This window comes from Balaenoptera physalus (genome assembly GCF_965194825.1).
Source record: "Balaenoptera physalus genome assembly, chromosome: 20".
In the NCBI taxonomy this organism is placed as follows: domain Eukaryota; kingdom Metazoa; phylum Chordata; class Mammalia; order Artiodactyla; family Balaenopteridae; genus Balaenoptera; species Balaenoptera physalus.
In genome coordinates this window covers 64,744,185-64,766,118 of record NC_138901.1, presented here as the reverse complement: position 1 = coordinate 64,766,118, position 21,934 = coordinate 64,744,185, and the positions used below count along the sequence as shown (strand labels likewise).

General features: G+C 47.4%; 2 protein-coding genes across 2 annotated transcripts in view; both read right to left on the bottom strand.

Moving 5' to 3' along the window:
- The window catches only part of FLCN (folliculin), a 58,444-nt gene that overhangs the window by 13,017 nt on the left and 23,493 nt on the right, over positions 1 to 21,934 (bottom strand). The gene's annotated exons all lie outside the window — the stretch shown is intronic.
- On the bottom strand, positions 2,505 to 20,532 carry PLD6 (phospholipase D family member 6). The gene is made up of 2 exons (XM_082442911.1): positions 12,610 to 20,532; positions 2,505 to 10,220 (listed from the first exon to the last, which is right to left on the bottom strand). The coding sequence occupies exons 1-2, from the start codon at positions 13,352 to 13,354 to the stop codon at positions 9,973 to 9,975; spliced, it is 993 nt and encodes a 330-aa protein (XP_082299037.1). The 5' UTR covers positions 13,355 to 20,532; the 3' UTR covers positions 2,505 to 9,972.

Below are 21,934 nucleotides of genomic sequence, written 5' to 3'. Positions count from 1 at the left end.
GGCCCCCGGGGGGCTGCGGACAGGGAGGCGCAGGTGACCGCGAGCCCAGGCTGCTCCTGGCGCTCCCCGAGCACGGGGGGCGTCCCCACGTCCCCACGGAGGGAAAGGTTCCCCTGGGTCGGCTCTTCACAGCGGTGACATTTTCCTGTGAACGTTTCTCCTTCATTTGGGACCTGCGAGCACCTGCAGCGAAGCCGAGCCCCACAGACCAGCGGGACGGCTGGACAGGCTCACGCCACCTGACGGTTCTGTGAACACCTGCATCACTGCAGTGCAAGTGCGCCGGGCTCGCGGTCTCCTCCGCTCCGACGTGCTGCCGGGGCCTGAGCAGCTCTGAAGGCCAGTGTTCCAGGTGCCCGTGCTGGCTGCAGCGTGCCTCGCGGGCTTGTGCCATGGCGTGTGAGAGCCAGCGTGGCTTTCTAGGACGAAGCGATGGCTGTGCTGGGGTGACCGGCGGAGACCGAGGACGAGGGAAGGCCCAGCCTCTTGCCAGTCACGGGCAGCCTGTCATTCACGGTGTCCAGACGCAGGCAGCGGCTCACTGACCCGACAGCTGGGCACCGAGGCCTCGTGGAGGCCAGGCTCGGGAAGAGAGGGAACTGCCTGAGAGCAGTTCTGACAGATGAGGCCACGAGACAAGACCTACGGTGTCAGCACTCACAGTGACGTCTACTTAATGCCGTTTCTCTGCGAAGGAAACACCATCTTTTCATCACTGCGCCTGGCGGCCCCCTCCACGTCCTCTGGGTGGGGCGGCACAGCGCCTGCCCCCTCCGAGGGGCCTGGAGGGTGAGCGCTCCCCCTGGAACCTCCTCTGCAGCCGGTGCCAGGTGCCGGGGTCCCCCAGCTCTAGCCGGTGAGACCTGCGCGGGCACCCCTGGGGTGTCCCCCGCTGGGACGGGCAGGCAGACGGGTGTGCGCGTTCTCCTCGCGAAGGTACTGGCTCCCGCTCCCCCCCGAGGCCGCGGCGTCCCCCCGGAGCACCATGAGCCAGGCTTCCCCCGCCGCTCGCCCGTGACACGGTCTTCTCCAGGGACTCAAAGCTGTTCTCCATTAGAGAGTAAAACGAACACAGCACGCCAGCAGTTCTCTTCCCTGACAAGAAGTTTGCTCATCACTGTTCTCAAGAAGCTGACTTTCAAGACGCGATTTCATAAACAAAATACTAGACACTAGCCCTTTATCACCTAGAAAGGGGAGGAGACTGAAGTGTTGCCAGAGTTTTACAAAGGACTGGGAAGTGTGTAGTATGATACTCAAAAAGAAGGAAATACTAGAAGGAAAAAAGATCTGGCCCCTTAACTGGAAGCTTCTCTCCTCCGGAAACTGCAGTCATTCGGAATGTCTCACACCCCAAAGTCCTGGACAGTTGAGCTCTTGGTGTTTCATGTTGACTAGGAACTTGCTTTATGAACAGATTTTACCTGTTGCCCTAGCATTTCCTCCACTCAGCCGAAACTAACGAGGTCCCGGCGCCCTGGTGCTGCAGCCCCACCCGTAGGAGAGGACTTGGGGGGTGCTGCTGAGAACCGACTTCTTCCAGAGGTTTCACTGCAGGCATCTGCACACCCATCTTGTCCACCTGTGATCGTGGGCGCTCCTTCATCCCGCCATTCTGAGACGGGATCCTGGACGGCTCCAGAGACGCGGAGGAGCCGCCAGGGCGCCGAAAGGGATGAGAGCAGGTGTCGGACTCCTAGGAAAGGTCTCCCTCACCAGAGGTCAGGTGAAACGTAGCGCCCGCCCCTGCTCTCGGCACCAAGCGCAAGACGCTGGGGACACTCCCGCCGCAGCAGGCCCAGCCCGGCTCTCCTCGGCCTGCTCTCGGGAGGCGGGGTTGCACTTTAGTTTTGTGTATTTTCACGTGTGTACACTTTCGCAAGGCCGTACTTTCCACAGCTGAAAACTTAAATCAGCAGCAGCCTTAAGTGAGGTCTCAGAAACCACGTGTTTTGGGTTCTTTGATAGGAAGACAGGACAGAAACCCAGTATGGAGATGAACTCTGTCAGTCTCTCAAGTTTTGTCTGCTGGAAAAGACCGGTCTCGTTCTTCTGCCCTTTTGAGAACAGTGAGTTTCTTCCTGTTTCTCTGTAAAGGGAAGCGGTCTCCCCTCCCTGAGGTCTGTCAACAGAAGACCCTCAGCAGAGCAGGCCCAACCTGTGTCCCCGACAGCAGCTCAGACACACTGTGTCCATTCCTTCCAGGGCCCACGGGACCCCGCACACCCCGTGCAGCTCCCAGTTCCTCTGTATTTAGAAAAACCGGGGTATTATGCAGAGCAAGCAGTGTAAATATTACTCAGAAGTTACTGCATGGATTTCTGTGACAAAGTCTGTGTGGGGTTTTTTTCTTTTTTCCTCATACAAGCATCGCTTTCTAAGATAGGAAGAACAGCTTTGGGTACAACATTGAATCCCACTCAACATTACAGGGAAGTGTTTTTAATGACTTGTGTTACCTTTCGTAAAGCTCTGGCCATTTAACAGGTGGTTTTGTTTTTCCCTGAAAGATCTCGGTTGTACTTGTTCCTCATTCTTGGCAGAGCCATTCAAAGTGTTGAGAAAAATCAGGAGGAGGAGGAACACAGGAGTTGCTCTTGCCCAGATCCTGCACACAGTGACTTAGGACCTGCAGGAGACCCAACGCCTTGGGGTCTAAGTCAGTGACCCGTGGCCACCTGCTGGAGGCTGCGTGGGAGTCCAGCCAAGCGCTGGGTTGTTGTGTGTGACGGCATGGACGCTGCAAAACTCGTAACGCTGTTCTTCTACGATGTGTGCCCGTCAGGTTGGTAAGCATACTTGAGAACTGGGCCGTCCAGGCCTGTGGGACGAGCCGGGAGGGCAGTCTGAGCTCACGCAGAGCAGCCTTCAGACCCACGGGCGCCTGCTGCCCATCACGTTTCCAGCCATCCGCCCTCTCCCCTTTACAGCTAGCTATGTCACCTGTTTCAGTTTTATTTTATAGAAAGCTAGGAATAGATTACAAAGAACACTAAATTCATTCTTGTGTTATGCTTGTATCACAAAACCAATTAAAATGGATTTTAGGATTTACCTTTAGTATTAACAACGTATCTACTGACTTACTGTTAGGATTCAAAACCAGTTAAGTGATTAAGATTTTTCCTAAGTAATATTTATAAAATGTAAAGTTTCTAAGTGGCTCCTCAACAATTAGAACCCTCAGTGATCTTTCTCACAAATACGCTCTTCTATCAGGTGAATGTCTCAATCCAGCTACTTGAGACAAAAGCATACTATGCCTAGCTGCTGGCGGGGTGGGGGCAGCATATGAACAAAGTGGGAAAGCGTAGGTAGTTTCTTCTACTGTGACAAGTTCGGGAATAATTCACAGCAACAATCACTTCTGCCACAGCTAATTTTTCACAGGTGGTACATGTTCAAAGAATAAGCTTGTATAATTTTTACTGGTGTTTAATTTCTGTACTAACGCTGAACAATAATGTTCGCCAGGCTGAAGTGGCGTGGAGACCCACCGCGTGCCCCCCCCCCCAATCCCTGGCGGCCCCCGGGAGGGGCCCATCTCCCGTGGGACTGCAGGGCCTCTTGAAGAGAAGAGCCTGGTCAGCTCGCTGCTCTCTGACAATTCAAGACTTTTACGGTTTAGTTTGAGGCTCTTTTTTAAAAACAGAATTTCTGATCAGCTGCTCACTACAACTGAAGTGTTACTTTGTCAAAATATTTATTCCTTTGTGTGACATGCTAGATTCTCATGGATGTAGCTGATCATTTCTACTGTAAATATTACCTAACTTTACATAAACAATATCATAATAAACTATTTTTGCATCACCCTTGGCATGCTGTGAACGAGATTTTGTTTAACGGAAGGACATGACGCAAAATAGGCATTTAGATCAAAAGTCAGAAGGCTGGTCAGGAACCTAGAGATTTATAATGGATCTTTGGTTTGTTTTTACTTTTATAAAATCTGCTTTTTAAGTTTTTGGATTAGTTGTCAACATTTTAAAATGAGGAGATTTCACATGTTCACACACAACGAAGAGTTAGAAATATTTTACACCCATAATCTAATTAAGGTACATTGGCTGCTACAGAAACTTTCAGGGGGCCAAAAAGACACTAAGAAATACAAGAAAAAGAAATATAACTCCCCCACACCTGCCCCTTCATTCGGAGATTTACAGTATTTTTACTTTTTGTTTAAAAAAGAAAATGCGTTTTTCCTCATGACCCAGTACGCACATACATACACCCCAGCCACAATCCAAAATTTCACAAAATAATGCACCCTTCCTAGGACACACACTGACGTCTCTATCCCATTTCATTTTTTAAAATTCTGGTTGTGACCCACTAAATAAATTTAAAATAAGAAACTGTTTTTTTTTCCCCAATATTGTCACAACCTTTGGAGTAAAACATGTGAAGATGACTGCAGAATCCAAACTTTTACTCAGATAAACACAAACAAATTCAAGTCTGACTCTACCTATTAGAAATCAACTTGTGGAATCTGTAAAACTTAACAAAAATAAACGAGTACAGACACATAAAAGAAACATTTTCAGTACTATTCCAATTGTTCAAAGATGTTTCAGTTGTTTTTCACCCATTTAAAAAAACTTATTCTTGGGCTTCCCTGGTGGCACAGTGGTTGAGAATCCGCCTGCCAACACAGGGGGCACGGGTTCGAGCCCTGGTCCGGGAAGATCCCACATGCCGTGGAGGAACTAAGCCCGCACGCCACAACTACTGAGCCTGCACTCTACAGCCCGTGTGAGCCACAGCTACTGAGCCCGTGAGCCACAACTACTGAAGCCCGCACGCCTAGAGGCCGTGTGCAGCAACAAAGACCCAACGCGGCCAAAAATAAATAAATAAATAAATTTATAAAATAAAAAAAAAATTATTCTTGTCAAGCATAGTTTCAGGACACTGGTCTAATATGATGGTGTTTTAACAGCTTTAACACTATTAAAGCTGTGTACGTGCAATTTTAAAAACCAGTAGGCATTTGGGAAAGTGATAAAAGACACTCAACAAGCTAGGCACAGAAGTGAGCTTCCTCAATATTAAAGGACAGGGACTTCCCTGGTGGCGCAGCAGTTAAGAATCCGCCTGCCAGCACAGGGGACACGGGTTCGATCCCTGGTCTGGGAGGATCCCACATGCTGCGGAGCACCTAAGCCCGTGCGCCACAACTACTGAGCCTGCGTGCTGCAACTACTGAAGCCCATGTGCCTAGAGCCTGTGCTCCACAACGAGAAGCCACCACAATGAGAAGCCCGTGCACCGCAACAAAGAGTAGCCCCTGCTCGCCGCAACTAAAGAAAGCCCACACGCAACAAAGACCCAATGCAGCCCCCCAAAATAAATAAACTTAAATAAATAAACAAATGAAACCTAATTAAGCTTAAAAACTGCACAGCAAAGGAAACCGTCAACAAAACAAAAAGACAAGCTACTGAATGGGAGAAAATACTAGCAAATGATACGACTGATAAGGGGTAAGTATGCAAACTATAATCAATATAAGCAGTTTATACAACTCAACATCAAAAAAGCAAACAACCCAATTAAAAAATGGGGAGAAGACCTGAACAGAAGTTTTTTACAAATAACACAGATGGTTAACCGGCACATAAGCAGATGCTCAACACTGTCAATCATCAGGGAAATGAAAACTGAAACCACAATGAGATGGGACTTCCCTGGTGGCTCAGTGGTTAAGAATCCACCTGCCAACGCAGGGAACACGGGTTCGAGCCCTGGTCTGGGAAGATCCCACGTGCCGCAGAGCAACTAAGCCCGTGTGCCACAACTACTGAGCCTGCGCTCTAGAGTCCCCAAGCCACAACTATCAAGCCCAGGTGCTGCAACTACTGAAGCCCACACGCATAAAGCCTGTACTCCGCAACAAGTGAAGCCACCGCAATGAAAAACCCGCACACCGCAACAAAGAGCAGTCCCCACTCTCCACAGAGAAAGCCCGTGTGCAGCAACAAAGACCCAATGCAGCCAAAAATACATACATACATAAACTAAAAAAAAAAAAAAAAAAAACCCACAGTGAGATACCACTTCACACCAGTCAGAATGGCCATCATCAAAAAGATCACAAATAACACACTTTGGTGAGGATGTGAAATAAAGAGAACCCTCGTACACTGTTGGTGGGAATGCAAATTGGTGCAGCCACTATGGAAAACAGTATGGCAGTTTCTAAAAAAAGTAAAAATAGAGCTACCATGTGACCCAGCAGTTCCACTCCTGGGTATATATCCAAAGGAGATGAACACACTAATTGGAAAAGATACATGCACCCCAACGTTCATAGCAGCACTATTTAAAACAGCCAAAATATGGAAGCAACCTAAGTGTCCATCAATAGATAAATGACTAAAGAATATGTGGTACATATATGCAATGGAATACTACTCAGCCATAAAAAAGAATGAAATAATGCCATCTGCGACAACATGCATGGACTTGGAAAATATTATGCTCAGTGAAATGAGTCACACAGAGAAAGACAAATACTGTATGATATCACTTATATGTGGAATCTAAAAAATAAAATACACTAGTTAACATAACAAAAAAGGAAGAGACAGATCTAGAGAACTAGTGGTTACCAGTGGGAAGATGGGAGGGGGAGGGGCAAGATAAGAGTAGAGGATTAAGAGGCACAAACTTCAATGTATAAAATAAGTTACAAGGATATTTAGTACAACACAGGAAATATAGCCAATATTTTATAATAACTGCAAATGGAATATAACCCTTAAATACTGTGAGTCACTGTCACACACCTGAAACTTACATAATACTGTACCTCAATTACACCTCCATTTTTAAAACTAATTTTTAAAAAAGTCAAATAATAGCTTTCTGTTCGTGAGGATGTGGAGAAAAAGGAACCCTGATACACTGTTGGTGGGAATGTAAAATGATTCGATCGCTTTGGAAAACAGTCTGGCAGTTTCTGAAATGGTTAAACACAGTGATACGACCCAACAATTCCACTCCTAGGTATATACTCAAGAGAGATGAAAACACGTCCACACGAACACTTGTATGTGAATGTTCACAGCATCATATTTGTAACAGACAAAAGGTGGAAACAACCCCAATGTCCATCAATTGACGAACAGGTAAACAAAATGTGTTCTGTCCATACGATGCATTATTATTCAGCTATAAAAAGTAAAATACTGACACCTGCTACAACATGGATAGCCCTCAAAAGCACTACACTCAGGGAAAGGAGGCAGATACCAGAGACCGCATGTTGTGGATTCCATTTACGTAACACATCCACACCAGGTAAATCCACAGAAACAGGGTTTCTTTCTGGAGTGAAGAAAACACTCTGAAATCAGACAGTAGTGATGGCTACACAACTGTTATTATAGTAAATAACAACTCTGTTAATATACTAATAACTAATATTCTGTTAATATACTGTTACTACACTGAACTGCATATTTTAAAAGGGTGAGTTTTATGGTATGTGAATCCGAGTGAAGTGTTTTTTTAAACTAGTCAGTTGCTTTAAAAACCAATTCAGTACAACCAATACAGTGCTTTAAATACAATGGAACTGCACTGTTTGAACCCAACATGCTCGTGTATTTGACAGCTACGGGACAAACTACTACCAGGACATTTTTTTTTTACCACAAGGGTTACATGAGTTTAAAATATTTTACACGTTAACTGTGCCAGTGTTTAATTAACTTTGCCTGTCAGGTTTGTTAAGCTGCATCACTGCCCTGTAGTTAAAATGATGACTTGGAACCCGAATCACGAGGCTGGCCAGGAGCCTGTGGGGCGGGGGAGGGGGGCGGGGGGCAGTAAGAGGGGGGCCGACCTCGATGCCTCTTAGGGAGCAACTGCCAAGCCTCCTGGGGATGGATTCCCTCCTGTAATGGTTCCGTTTGTGACAGAATCTTGTGGACAAAGCATGCAGCTTCGGACGACACGCCACACAAGCCCCCTCCCAGCCTCTTCCCCTCCGTGCTCAGGTCACTGCCCGGTGTCCCCTGCCCGCGGGATGCCAGCCACACTTCTGGGGGTCTCCTCAGTGTGCCTGCCCATCACTGGATGAGCCTCCAGACAACTGCCGCTCAGCACAAGCCACTGACTCGGCCTGAACTACCTTCCGAATCAAGAAAATACCGATGGTTCAGCTCACCTGCTTTCACGACCCGGAGACCTGGGAACCACGCAGCCTCGGCCGCGAACCCCTCTGGCTCTCCTGGAGACCCGGACACGCCGGGGTCGGCCTATGCCCTGCCCCCAGCCCAGCTGCCCCTCCTCACGCCTCTCCTGTCAGAGCGGGGCTCTGGTCACCTCGTATGGTCACCCTCCCTCAAGGGGACAGAACAGCCTCCAAAGTGGAGGCTGATCTTAGTGCTGTAGCCTCGTCAGCACCCAGGCCCTCAGAGAAAGTGTTGTTTTCCTTTCAGAAAGGCTGTTAATCTGGAACTTGATTAGATCAAATTCCCACCGCTAAGATGACAGTAACTAAAACAATATAAATAAAATTACACTAAGTAAAAAACTATGTGAGATGAGCTCACTTCACAACTTCTGCAACATCAACCTCGATGGTGGGGCTGGATGGTCCGGTGCGCGCAGTGCTGGGACTGCGGACACCGCCCGCTTCCGGAACGAAGGCGCAGGCCCCGTGCGCGCCGGGCGGACACTCGGAGGACACTGGGGGTCCCCCAAGCAACACCCCCAAGTCTTCACTCCTCGAGAGGCTCCTGCCTTGGCCAACGGTTTCTAAATAGCTGGATGTTCCCCCCCGCCCCGCCACCAAAAGAAGTTGTTTAATAAGTAGCCACTATTTGAATGAACAAAAGGCAGAAACACACAACGCTAGTCGGCTAGGGGAGAGCACGTTTATTCGAGGCGGCGGGCCCAGCTCAGGGGAGAAACACGGTCACTGTGAAGCCATGTCTGTGACTTCCAATCTGAGAGTACACCTTGGTTGAGTAAGAAAAGCTAAGCTTCGGGTTTACCTATCTGACACTCTAAGTCAGAGATAACTTTAAATCGAGAGGAACACGCCATGTGGGGGAAGGGTCCCCAGGAGCTGGGAGATGAGGGAGGAGACCCAGGGGTGCCCACCGGGTCTGAGCGACAGGAGAGAGCAACTGCTGTCCAGGTGTCTTCGGAGCTGCCTCCGGGACAGTTCAAACATGTCACATCCCTGCCCCAGGAACCAGGACAGCCCAGTGAGGCCACCCCTGGGTCCTGCCTCGGTGATACTGAGCAAAGCCACGAGCGTCGCGGTGAAGGTCAATTCTAAATGCACAACCAAATTTCTCTGAATGTGAGAATGCTAAAAGTTAAAATCCTAACACGTGGAAACAGGAGCAGCTTCTGGACACTCCTGTTTCCACGTGTTACGATTGCTCACTTCACCTCACATACACCAGGGGCTGCCAAGCACCAAGCTCTCAGTGCTCGTCCCTTCTACTGAGTGATTCCCAAGGATGATGGCCACTCCTCCTCGCCGTGCCATCCCCCGCCCCTCCCCCCAGGAGCTGGAGACAGCACGGAGGGAGGGACCGTCACCCTCTGGCCATCCAGGTTCCGCCAGCCGGATGGGGGCTGAGGGAGCACTGAGGGGCCCGAGGGCTGGACCGACGGGTCAGGGGAAGCCAGGGAGGCTCGGATCGGCCTCGGTGATGAGGCGGTGGCCCTCCCTGCACGCGCAACCCTGACGGAGGCACCCCGCGTTTGGTCCAAAACCCGGCCCTTCCGCTGCAGCATGGCCTCTTCCTCGTAAACCCCAACACTCTCTAGTGAACTGTGCCATTTAACAAAGGAGAATTTAACGGGACTGGCTTTCCTCGCACAGAACGTGGACTCCGGCCCCGGAAGCGCGCGGCTCCTAGCGGGAATGTCGCCGTGGCCCCCGGGGGGCGCTCCAGCTCGAGGGACGCCGGCCCCACCTCCCCACGTGCAGGCATCTCAGCGACGTCTCCTGTTCTGAGGGAAAAAGGTGTACTTGGCGGGGTCAAACTCCTCCCAGATGCGCTCAAACTCCTCCCGGAAGAGCCGCACGTACTCCTCGTCCTCCGTGATGAGCACGTTCTCCCGGTTGTTCTGAATGGCCTGGGTGGTCCAGTTCAGCGAGCCAGTGATCAGCACCTTCCTGTCCACGATCGCGAACTTGTGGTGCATGTAGCCCAGGTCCTGGTCGTGCCGGACCTGGATCCCTGCAAGGAGTGAGACGCCACTGCTGCCTGTCGCCCCAGCTGAGCCCCCGGCTGGGCGCTCTACCTCACCACCCCCACGCTGGAGCCCTTCGCTCCCTCCCCCCAGCCCCCACCACCCATCGCTAGGGTTCAGGCTCCTTCTGCAGCACGCATGTGTTCACGTGACTGATCGTGCTTGTGTCCGGGTTCGCGGGCACCACCGCGTCCGGATGGTGACAGCGGCTGAGTCAGGCAGGGGCCCGCCCCACCAGCCCCAGGAGGAGGCGTGGAGGACACAGAGGCATCGGGACGGGGAGGACGACAGAGCCGAGGGCCGGGTGGCGGCAGGGACGCGTGACTCAGTTCCTCTGGAAACATGCCCTGCTCCCAGCCCCTGATCCGGGGCAGGCTCCCCACCCCCTCCAGGGCATACGACCCGCATCATCCTTCAGTTACTGGTTCCAGGACGATCCAGTGGCGACTGGGGCAAAACCCATCTGCTCGGGTTCACTTGCCCCTAAGGTCTCACTCAGGCCCAGAAGCAGATCCCCCTGCAGTCAGCACCTTGTAAGGGGTACAAGCCTGGCGGGGGGAACAGCGCAGGAGACACCAGGCCCTGGACCTGAAGCCGCGGCTTTGGCCCTGTGACCACCCCGCTCACACAGCCTCTCTGCCTGTTGTAGCTCACGGAGCCCTAGGTGCGCCCGGCAGCCCCTCCTCGTGACTCCCACCTTCGACCCCAGGATCGCCTGCCACTCCTCACACTACAGCGTGGGCCCTCATGCATGTCACGCCGCGGGGCAGATGTCCCGCCCTCTGCACAGCCGTACCTGTCCTACGACATCTCCTGACCCTTCCGGGCACCTCCAGGACTCCTGCTCCAGTCAGCCTCCCACTGGGACTGTGCTGTTCAACACTGTGTCCCCAGAGGCCAGAACCGGTCCAGGCAAACACAGACTCACAGAGAGACCGGTTCAACAGTGAGTGACAAATGACGGCCTGGATGCCCTCAGAGGGCTATCAAGGTTTAGACGGAGTCTGGTCGCGGGGCCCTTTAAGGTTCTTCCCAAACCCGAGGTTCTACGGTTCTCTAAAAACCTAAACAAAATAAAACCGCTATGCCGAAACATTGCCAAGTTTCCCCATTAAAAGAACCAACAGATCAGGACAACACGTAAATACCAGGAAGAGCAGAAATCAACGGTCCTCAACATTTACACTAGGTTTCCAACCCTGCCCACACGGAAGCAGACGGAAAAGCAGCAAAAGACTGAAGCGTGTTCCCATCAGGAGAGCGGGCAAGAGGCCCGTGCAAGCTGGGCTGAGAACAGCCAGGACAGTTCTTAAAGGCCCCACGCGTCTTTCGGCCACAGCGGCCACCAGAATTGACAGGTCCAACAGATGCTGATGCAGGAATGTCCTTCCTGGGTGCCTCAGTGATCGAGAGAAGGGCCCGAGGTTCAGACTCCGAACAGCTCACACAGGACACAACGTCACACTGAGGCAGGAGGAGGAAACAGAATTCACAGGTAAGGCAGGCTGTGAATTTAGAACGTCTTCAAAATTATTCATACATCCGGGTTCACCTGTCCCCACCCCAGTGAGAGAGGCAGGCCGGCCAAAGACCTGACTTCCCTGACATTTTGCAGCTGGAGAAACAAATTAACTGCCACCAACTAAACATTTCAGCTCCACGTTGTACTGTATTTTTAAAATTCATTTCAGGGCTTCCCTGGTGGCACAGTGGATAAGAATCTGCCTGCCAATGCAGGGGACGCGGGTTCGAGCTGGTCCGGGAAGATCCCACATGCCGCGGAGTAACTAAGCCCGTGCACCACAACTACTGAGCCTGCGCTCTAGAGCCCGAGAGCCACAACTACTGAAACCTGCGCGCCTAGAGCCCATGCTCCGCAACGAGAAGCCACCGCAATGAGAAGCCCGCACACCGCAACGAAGAGTAGCCCCCGCTCGCCGCAACCAGAGAAAAGCCCACTCGCAGCAACGAAGACCCAACGCACCCAAAAAATAAAATAAAATAAATAATAAAATAAATAAATTTCTAAAAATTCATTTCAGAAGCTCCAAAATGAAATTCACTAACAAACTGAAGGGGAAAGGCCTTTTCCTCCCTTTGGTCCTTAAGCGGACGCAGCCTCTCTGCGCACCTGCGCCCTGACCAGCTTCTGCTGGCCGACCTGCTTCCAGCCTCGGTCCCTCCCAGGGCTGTCGCCCAGGTTTCGGGCTCAGACGCTCTGCACAGAAGCTCCTCGGGAGGCCCTGGAGTTTCCCCAGACCTTGCAAGGCCACCAGGGGACGCGAACGGGTCTCCCCGGTCCTCAGGCCCCCTCCCCAAACACCCCCACCATCCGGGTTCTGCCTCCCGCCTCCCCCGGCCCCGCGCCCGGCCTACCTGCCTTGCGGAGCAACCCGATCTGTGAGCCATTGAGGGCCATGTAGTCGCAGTCGGTGACCACGCGGACGCGCACCCCGCGCTGGTGCAGCAGCTGCACTGCGCGGCCCAGCTGCGGGCTGGAGAAGGCGAACAGGCAGAGCTCGAGGCTGGCGCGGGCTGCCAGCAGGGCGCGCAACAGGCGGCTCAGCGAGCTCTCGCCGTGGGGCAAGCTGCACGGGCAGCCGGAGGGCGTGGCGCCCGGGACCCGCAGCAGGGCCTCGGTGCACGTCACCTGAGACGGGAAGAACAGCACCTCGCGCCGCGGCCGCCGCTGCCGCCCGGCCCACAGCCAGCGTAGCACGGCGGGCAGCGCCTCCAGGGCCAGCGCGAGGCCCGCGGCGATAGCAGCCACCACCTGCCAGCGTAACGGCTGCATTTCGCCCGCGGCGGCTGAGGCCCCGCCTGCCACGTGCGCCCGCCGCCCACTGCGCCTGCGCACCCGCCTGCAGCCCACCTGCGCCTGCGCACTCAGCGCCCATCGCCCACTGCGCCTGTGCGGCCGCCGTCCACGGGCCACGTGCGCCCTCCGCCCCGGGGTACTTGCTCCGGCGCACTCGGCGCCCATTGCCCACTGCGCCTGCGCACCCGCCTGCCGCCTACGTGCGCCCGCCCACACTGCGCCTGCGCGCCCGACGCCCAAAGAACCCAGGAGACAAACAGAGAAGACCCATAGTGACCAAAACTGGAACAACTTGAACAGCATGAATAATGCAGAATTGGATTATAACCCAAGTATAAATATACACTATTTCTATAGTGAAGTAAATGAGTAAAGAAATGAGAGATGGGGGGTTGGGGGGGTGGTGTGATGAATTGGGCGATTGGGATTGACATGTTTACACTGATGTGTATAAAATTGATGACTAACAAGAACCTGCTGTATAAAAATAAAATTCAAAAAAAAGAGAAAACCAAGTCCCAAGATAAAATTGATATAGCCAGATCATAACAATCAACTCACTTTCTAGAGTTTCATCTTTACCATGTTTTTAATGTTACATTTTATTGTTTTCTTTTAATTTTCCCTTTAAAAATGAACTTTTATTGGTATTAATAAATGTATTTAGATTTTTTTCAAGTCTCAAAAAAAAATGAAAGAAATGAGAGAGAAGATACAATCTGCTGTACAGAAGAATTCCAAGTAATATTTAAATGCAGACGCTCCCTCCCAAAGGAGCTGCAACGAAATCTGCCCCTTTGAGGGTGAGCCCAGCTGAGCGACTGCCACCGGGAAAGAGGAAAGAAAACTCTGCCCGCAGAGAGCTGGCCAACACCGCCCTGAGCAGGTGACGCTGACATCACCCGCGCTGAGAGGGTGTGATGAGAGGCCCCTCGCTTTGTGATCTCCGTGCCCGAAGGCCGTAGCCCCAGTTCAGTCCTGAGGTAAAACCCATCAGAAGCCGAGGTTGGAGGACATGCTGTCACTTTCCACAGGACTCCTGGCCAGTACTGTTCACGTCTGCCAAGGTCACGAAAGAAAGGACCAGCTGGGACATTGTCACAGACCACAGCAGACTGGGGAGGCCTGACAACTACATGCATTGTGTCCTGGGACAGAAAGCTGACATTACTGACAAAACTGGTGAAATCCAAATAAAGTCTGGAGTTTAATTAATAGTAATGTACCAATGTCAGTTTCTTCACGTTGGCAAATGAATTACAGTAACGGAAGATGCTAACGGATGAGGGAAACCGGGTGAGGGGTATATGGAACTCTCTGTGCTATCTTTGAAACTTTTTGGTAAATCTAAAATTATTCTGAATTAAAAGTTTATTTAAAACGTTAAACACACACCTTCCATATGGTCCAGCTGTCCCACTCCTAGGTATGACCAAAGAGAAATGAAAGCATATCCCACACAAAGACTTGTACGCAAATGTTCAGAGCAGGTTTATTTGTAATAACTCAAATCTAGAAACAACATAAATGTCCGTCAACAAATAAACTTTTGCATATTAATGCAACAGAATAATATTTAGCAATAAAAGGAAATAAATTATTGATATATACTACAACATGGATGAATTTCAATTATGCTGAGTGAAAAAAGCCAGAAAAAAAGAGTACAGACTTACAATTCTATTTATATAAAATTCTAGGAAATGCAAACTATAGTGACAGAAAGCAGATCTCTGGTTGCCTAGAGGTGAGGGAAGGGCAGGAGGGATTAGAAAGAGACATGTGGTAGATATGTTTATTATCTTGGTGGTGGTGATGGTTTCACGGGCATATTCATATGTAAAACTTGTCAAATTACGTGGCTTAAATAAGTATAATTCCTTATATGTCAATTATACTTCAATAAAACTTTTTAAATAGAGTTCCTGAGTTTAATTCTGGCTCCCCTACTTCCTAACTGCAGGACCTCAGGCAAGTGGCTTCATCTCTTTGAGCCTCACTTTCTTCATTTGAAATGATAATAAAGAATGAGAAGAGGGTCTTCCTGTGATGGCAGTATAAAGAGGTGCTCAATTCCCCCTTGCAAAGAACAAACATAAATTGAGAATTCCCTGGCAGTCCAGTGGTTAGGACTCCGAGCTCTCAGTGCTGAGGGCCCGGGTTCGATCCCTGGTCAGGGAACTAAGATCCCACAAGCCTCGCAGTGCAGCAAAGAACAAAAAACAAAAAAACCCATAAAACTGGGGAGAATGCTCAAGAACAACAACTTCAGGGCACTGGAAGTACCGCAAAGGCAGACAACAAAATGAGAAGTGTTAGCTTTTAAAACCAGGTGGCGCTTAGGACAGGAGCCGGAGGAGTCTGTGGCCTTGTGGACTGAGGCGCCCATCCCTTCAAAACCCACCCCTCAGCCTTGGCTGGAAGAAGTAGTAGTCTTACCAATGTGGGATTGGCTGCAAGAACCTACAGTTTTGCTGGCCAAAAATGGTGGATTCAGTTGTGAATGAATGATCAAAACACGCAGCCTTACCAGCCCAAGCTTGCAGGCCAAGTTAGGGCAAGCAGCAGGTCAGTCAAAAATGTGACAGACATGCTGGAAGTGAGAAAACCATAAAAGGGCTGAGTTATGTTCTCCACACATCCTTGGCTAACTGGGGAGCAACGTATGAGTGGGAGAGACCCAGGAGAGCATGGGGAAAAGTGAAAGCCAAGGGGGGCTTGAATGCATTCCCCAACCCAGATTGATCAGCAGAGGGTATGAGGCCTACAGGCTCAAAGTATTTGGGTTAAACCAAAATCACTGCTGACTACCACATTAGAAAGACTCAGGGGTGACCCCTACGAATAAATAAAAATACTTTTAAAAAAACGAGCAGACACACCAGTGGCTGCACAGTGCAGGGGAAGAGATGCTGAAGTTTAAGTCCAGGTAAGTTTCCAAAGGACAACGACCTCAGAAAAATGAAGTCCAGAGTTGCTACACTCTATTATCAAAAATGTCCAGTTGTCAACCAAAGCTTACTAGACATGCAAAGAAACAGGAGGTTTTTTTCAACAAAAAATACTCACCTTTCCAATCTATTCTAATCTTTGTCATTTCCTTCCTTCTGCTAGCTTTGGGTTTAGTTTGTTGTTTTCTAGTTCCTTAAGTTGTAAAGTTAGGTTATTGATCTCAGATCTTTCTTTTTGTTTAATATAAGCATTTGTAGCTGCAAATTTCCCCCTCAGCACTGCTTTCAATGCATCCCATAAATTTTGTTATGTTGTGTTTTCATTTTCATTTGTTCTAATTTCCCTTGTAATTTCTTCTTGATCCATTGGTTGTTTAAAAGTGTATTGTTGGACTTCCCTGGTGGTGCAGTGGTTACGAATACGCCTGCCAATGCAGGGGACACAGGTTCGAGCCCTGGTCTGGGAAGATCCCACATGCCACGGAGCAACTAAGCCCGTGAGCCACGGCTACCGAGCCTGCGCTCTAGAGCCCGCGAGCTACAACTACTGAGCCCACGTGCTGCAACTACTGAAGCCTGCATGCCTAGAACCCGTGCTCCACAACAAGAGAAGCAACCACAATGAGAAGCCCCCGCCTGCCGCAACTACAGAAAGCCTGCGCACAGCAACGAAGACCCAACGCAGCCAAAAATAATAAATAAATAAAATAAATTTTTTTAAAAAGTGTATTGTTTACAAAGCAACCAACAAGAGATTAATCTCCAAAATATACAAACAGCTTATGTAGCTCTATGTCAAAAAAACAAACAACCCAATCAAAAAATGGGCAGAAGATCTAAACAGACATTTCTCCAAAGAAGACATACAGATGGCCAAAAACCACATGAAAAGATGCTCAACATCAGTAATTATCAGAAAAATGCAAAACAAAACTACAATGAGGTACCACCACACCGGTCAGAATGGCCATCATCAAAAGGTCTACAAACAATAAATGCTGGAGAGGGTGTGGCGAAAAAGGAATCCTCCTACACTCCTGGTGGGAATGTAAATTGGTACAGCCACTATGGAGAACAGTATGGAGGTTCCTTAAAAAACTAAAATGGAATCACCATATAATCCTGCAATCCCACTCCTGGGCATATATCCTGAGAAAACCATAATCTGAAAAGATACATGCACCCCAGTGTCCATTGCAGCACTATTTACAATAGCCAGGACATGGAAACAACCTAAACGTCCATCGACAGAGGAATGGATAAAGAAAATGTGGTATATATACACAATGGAATATTTCTCAGCCATAAAAAATAACGAAATGATGCCATGTGCAGCAACATGGATGGACCTAGAGATTATCATACTACTCAAAGTCAGTCAGAAAGTGAAAGACAAATACCATATGATATCACTTATATGTGGAATCTAAAATATGACACAAATGAACGTATCTACGAAACAGAAACAAACTTATGGTTACCAAAGGGGAAACGTGAGGGGAGGGATAAATCAGGAGCTTGGGATGAACACACACACACTACCGTATATAAGATAGGTAAGCAACAAGAACCTACTGCAAGGCACAGGGAGCTCTACTCAATATTCTGTGATAACCTATATGGGAAAATCTGAAAAAGAATGAATATATTATCCATGTACAAGAATCACTGGGCTGTACACCTGACACTGACACAACATTGTATATCAACTATACTCAAAAAAAAATGTGTTTAATTTACACAGTTTTGTAACTTTTCCAGTTTTATGTTATTGATTTCGAACATCATCTTGTGGTCAGAGAAGATACTTTGTATGATATCTGTATGTTAAGATCTATTGAGATTTAATTTGTGGTCTAACCTATGATCTATCCTGGAAAATGTCCCAAGTGCACTTGAGAAGACTGTGTATGCTGCTGCTGTTGTGTGGAGCGCTCTGTAAATGTCTGTTAGATATAGTTGGTTTATTGTGGTGTTCAGGTGTTTCCTTATTTATCTTCTGTTTTTTTAATCCATTATTGTGAGTGGGGTAGAACTATTATTGTAGAACTATTTCTCCCTTCAAATCTCTCAGTTTCTGTTTCATATACTTTGATGGTTGGTCATTAGTTACGTAAGTGTTTATAATTGTTATATCTTCTTGCTGTACTTTATTATACAGAAGCCTTTTGTTAATATATAATGTCCTTTGTCTCTTGTAAACGTTTTTGACTTAAAGCCTATGTTTCTGTACGCCCTATAGCTTTTTGGTTCCCCATTTCTTGCATTCCTGTCTCCTTTTCTTTTTTTTTTTTTTGCAGTGAGTTGTTTAGACTCCTTCTTAATTTCTTCTTCTGTATATTCTGTAGCCATTTTCCTTTTGGTTACCATAGGGATTCCATTTAACATCCTAAAGTTATAACATTCTAATTTGAATTTATAGCAGCTTAACTTCAATAACAAAAATCCTCCTCCTTTACAGCTCTGTCCCATCCTTTTGGTTGTTACATCTTTATACGTCATGTGCCACAAAACATAAACTAATAATTCTTCTAACTGTATTCCTAAACTGTGTAGAAAACACAATTTGGAGTTACAAACCAAAGTTACAGTAACACAAGCTTTCACATTAATATTTTTTTCTTTAAAGGTATGTTTCTTGGTTATAGAAAACAAAAAGTATGGTTACAAACCATTGTTATAGTAATTCTAGTTTTTATAATTGCCCATGTATTTATCTTTATTGAGATCTCTATTTCTCCACAGGGCTTTTGAGGTACTATCCAGTGTCCCTTCTTGTCATCCTATAGGACTCCCCTGAGCATTTCTTGCAGGACAGGTCTAATGATAACAAACCTCTCAGCTTTTATCTGGTAATGTCTTGATTCTTCCCTCACTTTTGAAGGACAGATTTGCTGGATAGAGAATTCTCGGTTGACTTTTCTGTTTTAGACTTTTAATATATCAACCCCGTTGTCTTCTGGCCTCCAAAATGTCCGATGAGAATTCTGCAGATATTCTGAGGATTCACTTCTCTCTTGCTGTTTTCAAGATTTGATCTTTGTCTTTTGGAAGTTTTTTTTTTTTTAATTGTTTTTTGAATTTTATTTTATTTTTTTATACAGTAGGTTCTTATTAGTTATCTATTTTTTACATATTAGTGTAGATATGTCAATCTCAATCTCCCAGTTCATCCCACCACCACCAACCCCCCAACAACTTTCCCCCGCTGGTGTTCGTACGTTTGTTCTCTACATCTGTGTCTCTATTTCTGCCCTGCAAACCGGTTCATCTGTATCATTTTTCTAGGTTCCACGAATATGCGTTAATATACGATATTTGTTCTTCTCTGACTTACTTCACTCTGAATGACAGTCTCTAGATCCATCCACATCTCTACAAATGAACCAATTTCGTTCCTTTTTACAGCTGAGTAATATTCCATTGTATATATGCACCACATCTTCTTTATCCATTTGTCTGTCGATGGGCATTTAGCTTGCTTCCATGACCTGGCTATTGTAAATAGTGCTGCAGTGAATACTGGGGTGCATGTGTCTTTTTGAATTCTGGTTTTCTCTGGGTATATGCCCAGTAGTGGGATTGCTGGGTCATATGGTAATTCTATTTTTAGTTTTTTAAGGCACCTCCATACTGTTCTCCATAGTGGCTGTATCAATTTACATTCCCACCAACAGTGCAAGAGGGTTCCCTTTTCTCCACACCCTCTCCAGCATTTGTGGTTTGTAGATTTTCTGATGATGCCCATTCTAACTGGTGTGAGGTGATACCTCATTGTAGTTTTGATTTGCATTTCTCTAATAATTAGTGATGTTGAGCATCTTTTCATGTGCTTCTTGGCCATCTGTATGTCTTCTTTGGAGAAATGTCTACTTAGGTCTTCTGCCCATTTTTTGACTGGGTTTTTTTTTAATATTGAGCTGCATGAGCTGTTTATATATTTTGGAGATTAATCTTTTGTCCGTTGATTCGTTTGCAAATATTTTCTCCCATTCTGAGGGTTGCCTTTTCGTCTTGATTGTAGTTTCCTTTGCTTTGCAAAAGCTTTTACGTTTCATTAGGTCCCATTTGTTTATTTTTGTTTTTATTTCCATTACTCTAGGAGGTGGATCAAAAAAGATCTTGCTGTGTTTTATGTCAAAGAGTGTTCTTCCTATGTTTTCCTCTAAGAGTTTTATAGTGTCCAATCTTAAATTTAGGTCTCTAATCCATTTTGAGTCTATTTTTGTGTATGGTGTTAGGGAGTGTTGTAATTTCATTCTTTTACATGTAGCTCTCCAGTTTTCCCAGCACCACTTATTGAAGAGGCTGTCTTTTCTCCACTGTATATCCTTGCCTCCTTTGTCATAGATTAGTTGACCATAGGTGCGTGGGTTTCTCTCTGGGCTTTCTATCCTGTTCCATTGATCTATATTTGTTTTTGTGCCAGAACCATACTGTCTCTATTACTGTAGCTTTGTAGTATAGTCTGAAGTCAGGGAGTCTGATTCCTCCAGCTCCATTTTTTCCCCTCAAGACTGCTTTGGCTATTCAGGGTCTTTTGTGTCTCCATACAAATTTTAAGATTTTTTGTTCTAGTTCTGTAAAAAATGCCACTGGTAATTTGATAGGGATTGCACTGAATCTGTAGATTGCTTTGGGTAGTGTACTCATTTTCACAATATTGATTCATTCCAAGAACATGGTATATCTCTCCATCTGTTTGTGTCACCTTTGATTTCTTTCATCAGTGTCTTATAGTTTTCTGCATACAGGTCTTTTGTCTCCTTAGGTAGGTTTATTCCTAGGTATTTTATTCTGTTTGTTGCAATGGTGAATGGGATTGTTTCCTTAATTTCTCTTTCTGATCTTTCGTTGTTAGTATATAGTAATGCAAGATATTTCTGTGCATTAATTTTGTAGACTGCAACTTCACCAGATTCATTGATTGGCTCTAGTAGTTTTCTGGTGGCATTTTTAGGATTCTCTATGTATAGTATCATGTCATCTGCAAATAGTGACAGTTTTACTTCTTTTCCAATTTGTATTTCTTTTTCTTCTCTGATTGCTGTGGCTAGGACTTCCAAAACTATGTTGAATAATAGTGGCAAGAGTGGACATCCTTGTCTTGTTCCTGATCTTACAGGAAATGCTTTCAGTTTTTCACCACTGAGAATGATGTTTGCTGTGGGTTTGTCGTATATGGCCTTTATTATGTTGAGGTACGTCCCCTCTATGCCCACTTCCTGGAGAGTTTTTATCATAAATGGGTGTTGAATTTTGTCAAAAGCTTTCTCTGCATCTATTGAGATGATCATATGGTTTTTATTCTTCAATTTGTTAATATGGTGTATCACACTGATTGATTTGCGTACGCTGAAGAATCCTTGCATCCCTGGGATAAACCCCACTTGATCATAGTGTATGTTCCTTTAAATGTGTTGTTGGAGTCTGTTTGCTAGTATTTTGTTGAGGATTTCTGCATCTATATTCATCTGTGATATTGGTCTGTAATTTTCTTTTTTTGTAGTATCTTTGCCTGGTTTTGGTATCAGGGTGATGGTGGCCTCATAGAATGAGTTTGGGAGTGTTCCTTCCTCTGCAATTTTTTGGAAGAGTTTGAGAAGGATGGGTGTTAGCTCTTCTCTAAATGTTTGATAGAATTCACCTGTGAAGCCTTCTGGTCCTGGACTTTTGTTTGTTGGAAGATTTTTTTTTTTAATTTATTGGCTGTGTTGGGTCTTCGTTTCTTTGCGAGGGCTTTCTCTAGTTGCGGCAAGCGGGGGCCACTCTTCATCGCGGTGCGCGGGCCTCTCACTATCGCGGCCTCTCTTGTTGCGGAGCACAGGCTCCAAACGCGCAGGCTCAGTAGTTGTGGCTCACGGGCTTAGCTGCTCCGTGGCATGTGGGATCTTCCCAGACCACAGCTCGAACCCATGTCCCCTGCATCGGC

Coding starts and splice junctions, on each gene's coding strand:
- PLD6 (XM_082442911.1), bottom strand. CDS start 13,354: ATGCTGTTCAAGTTGTTCCAGTTTTGGTCACTATGGGTCTTCTCTGTT. Junction 10,221..12,609: donor CGGGTTGCTCCGCAAGGCAG/GTAGGCCGGGCG, acceptor CACTCCTTGCAG/GGATCCAGGTCCGGCACGAC.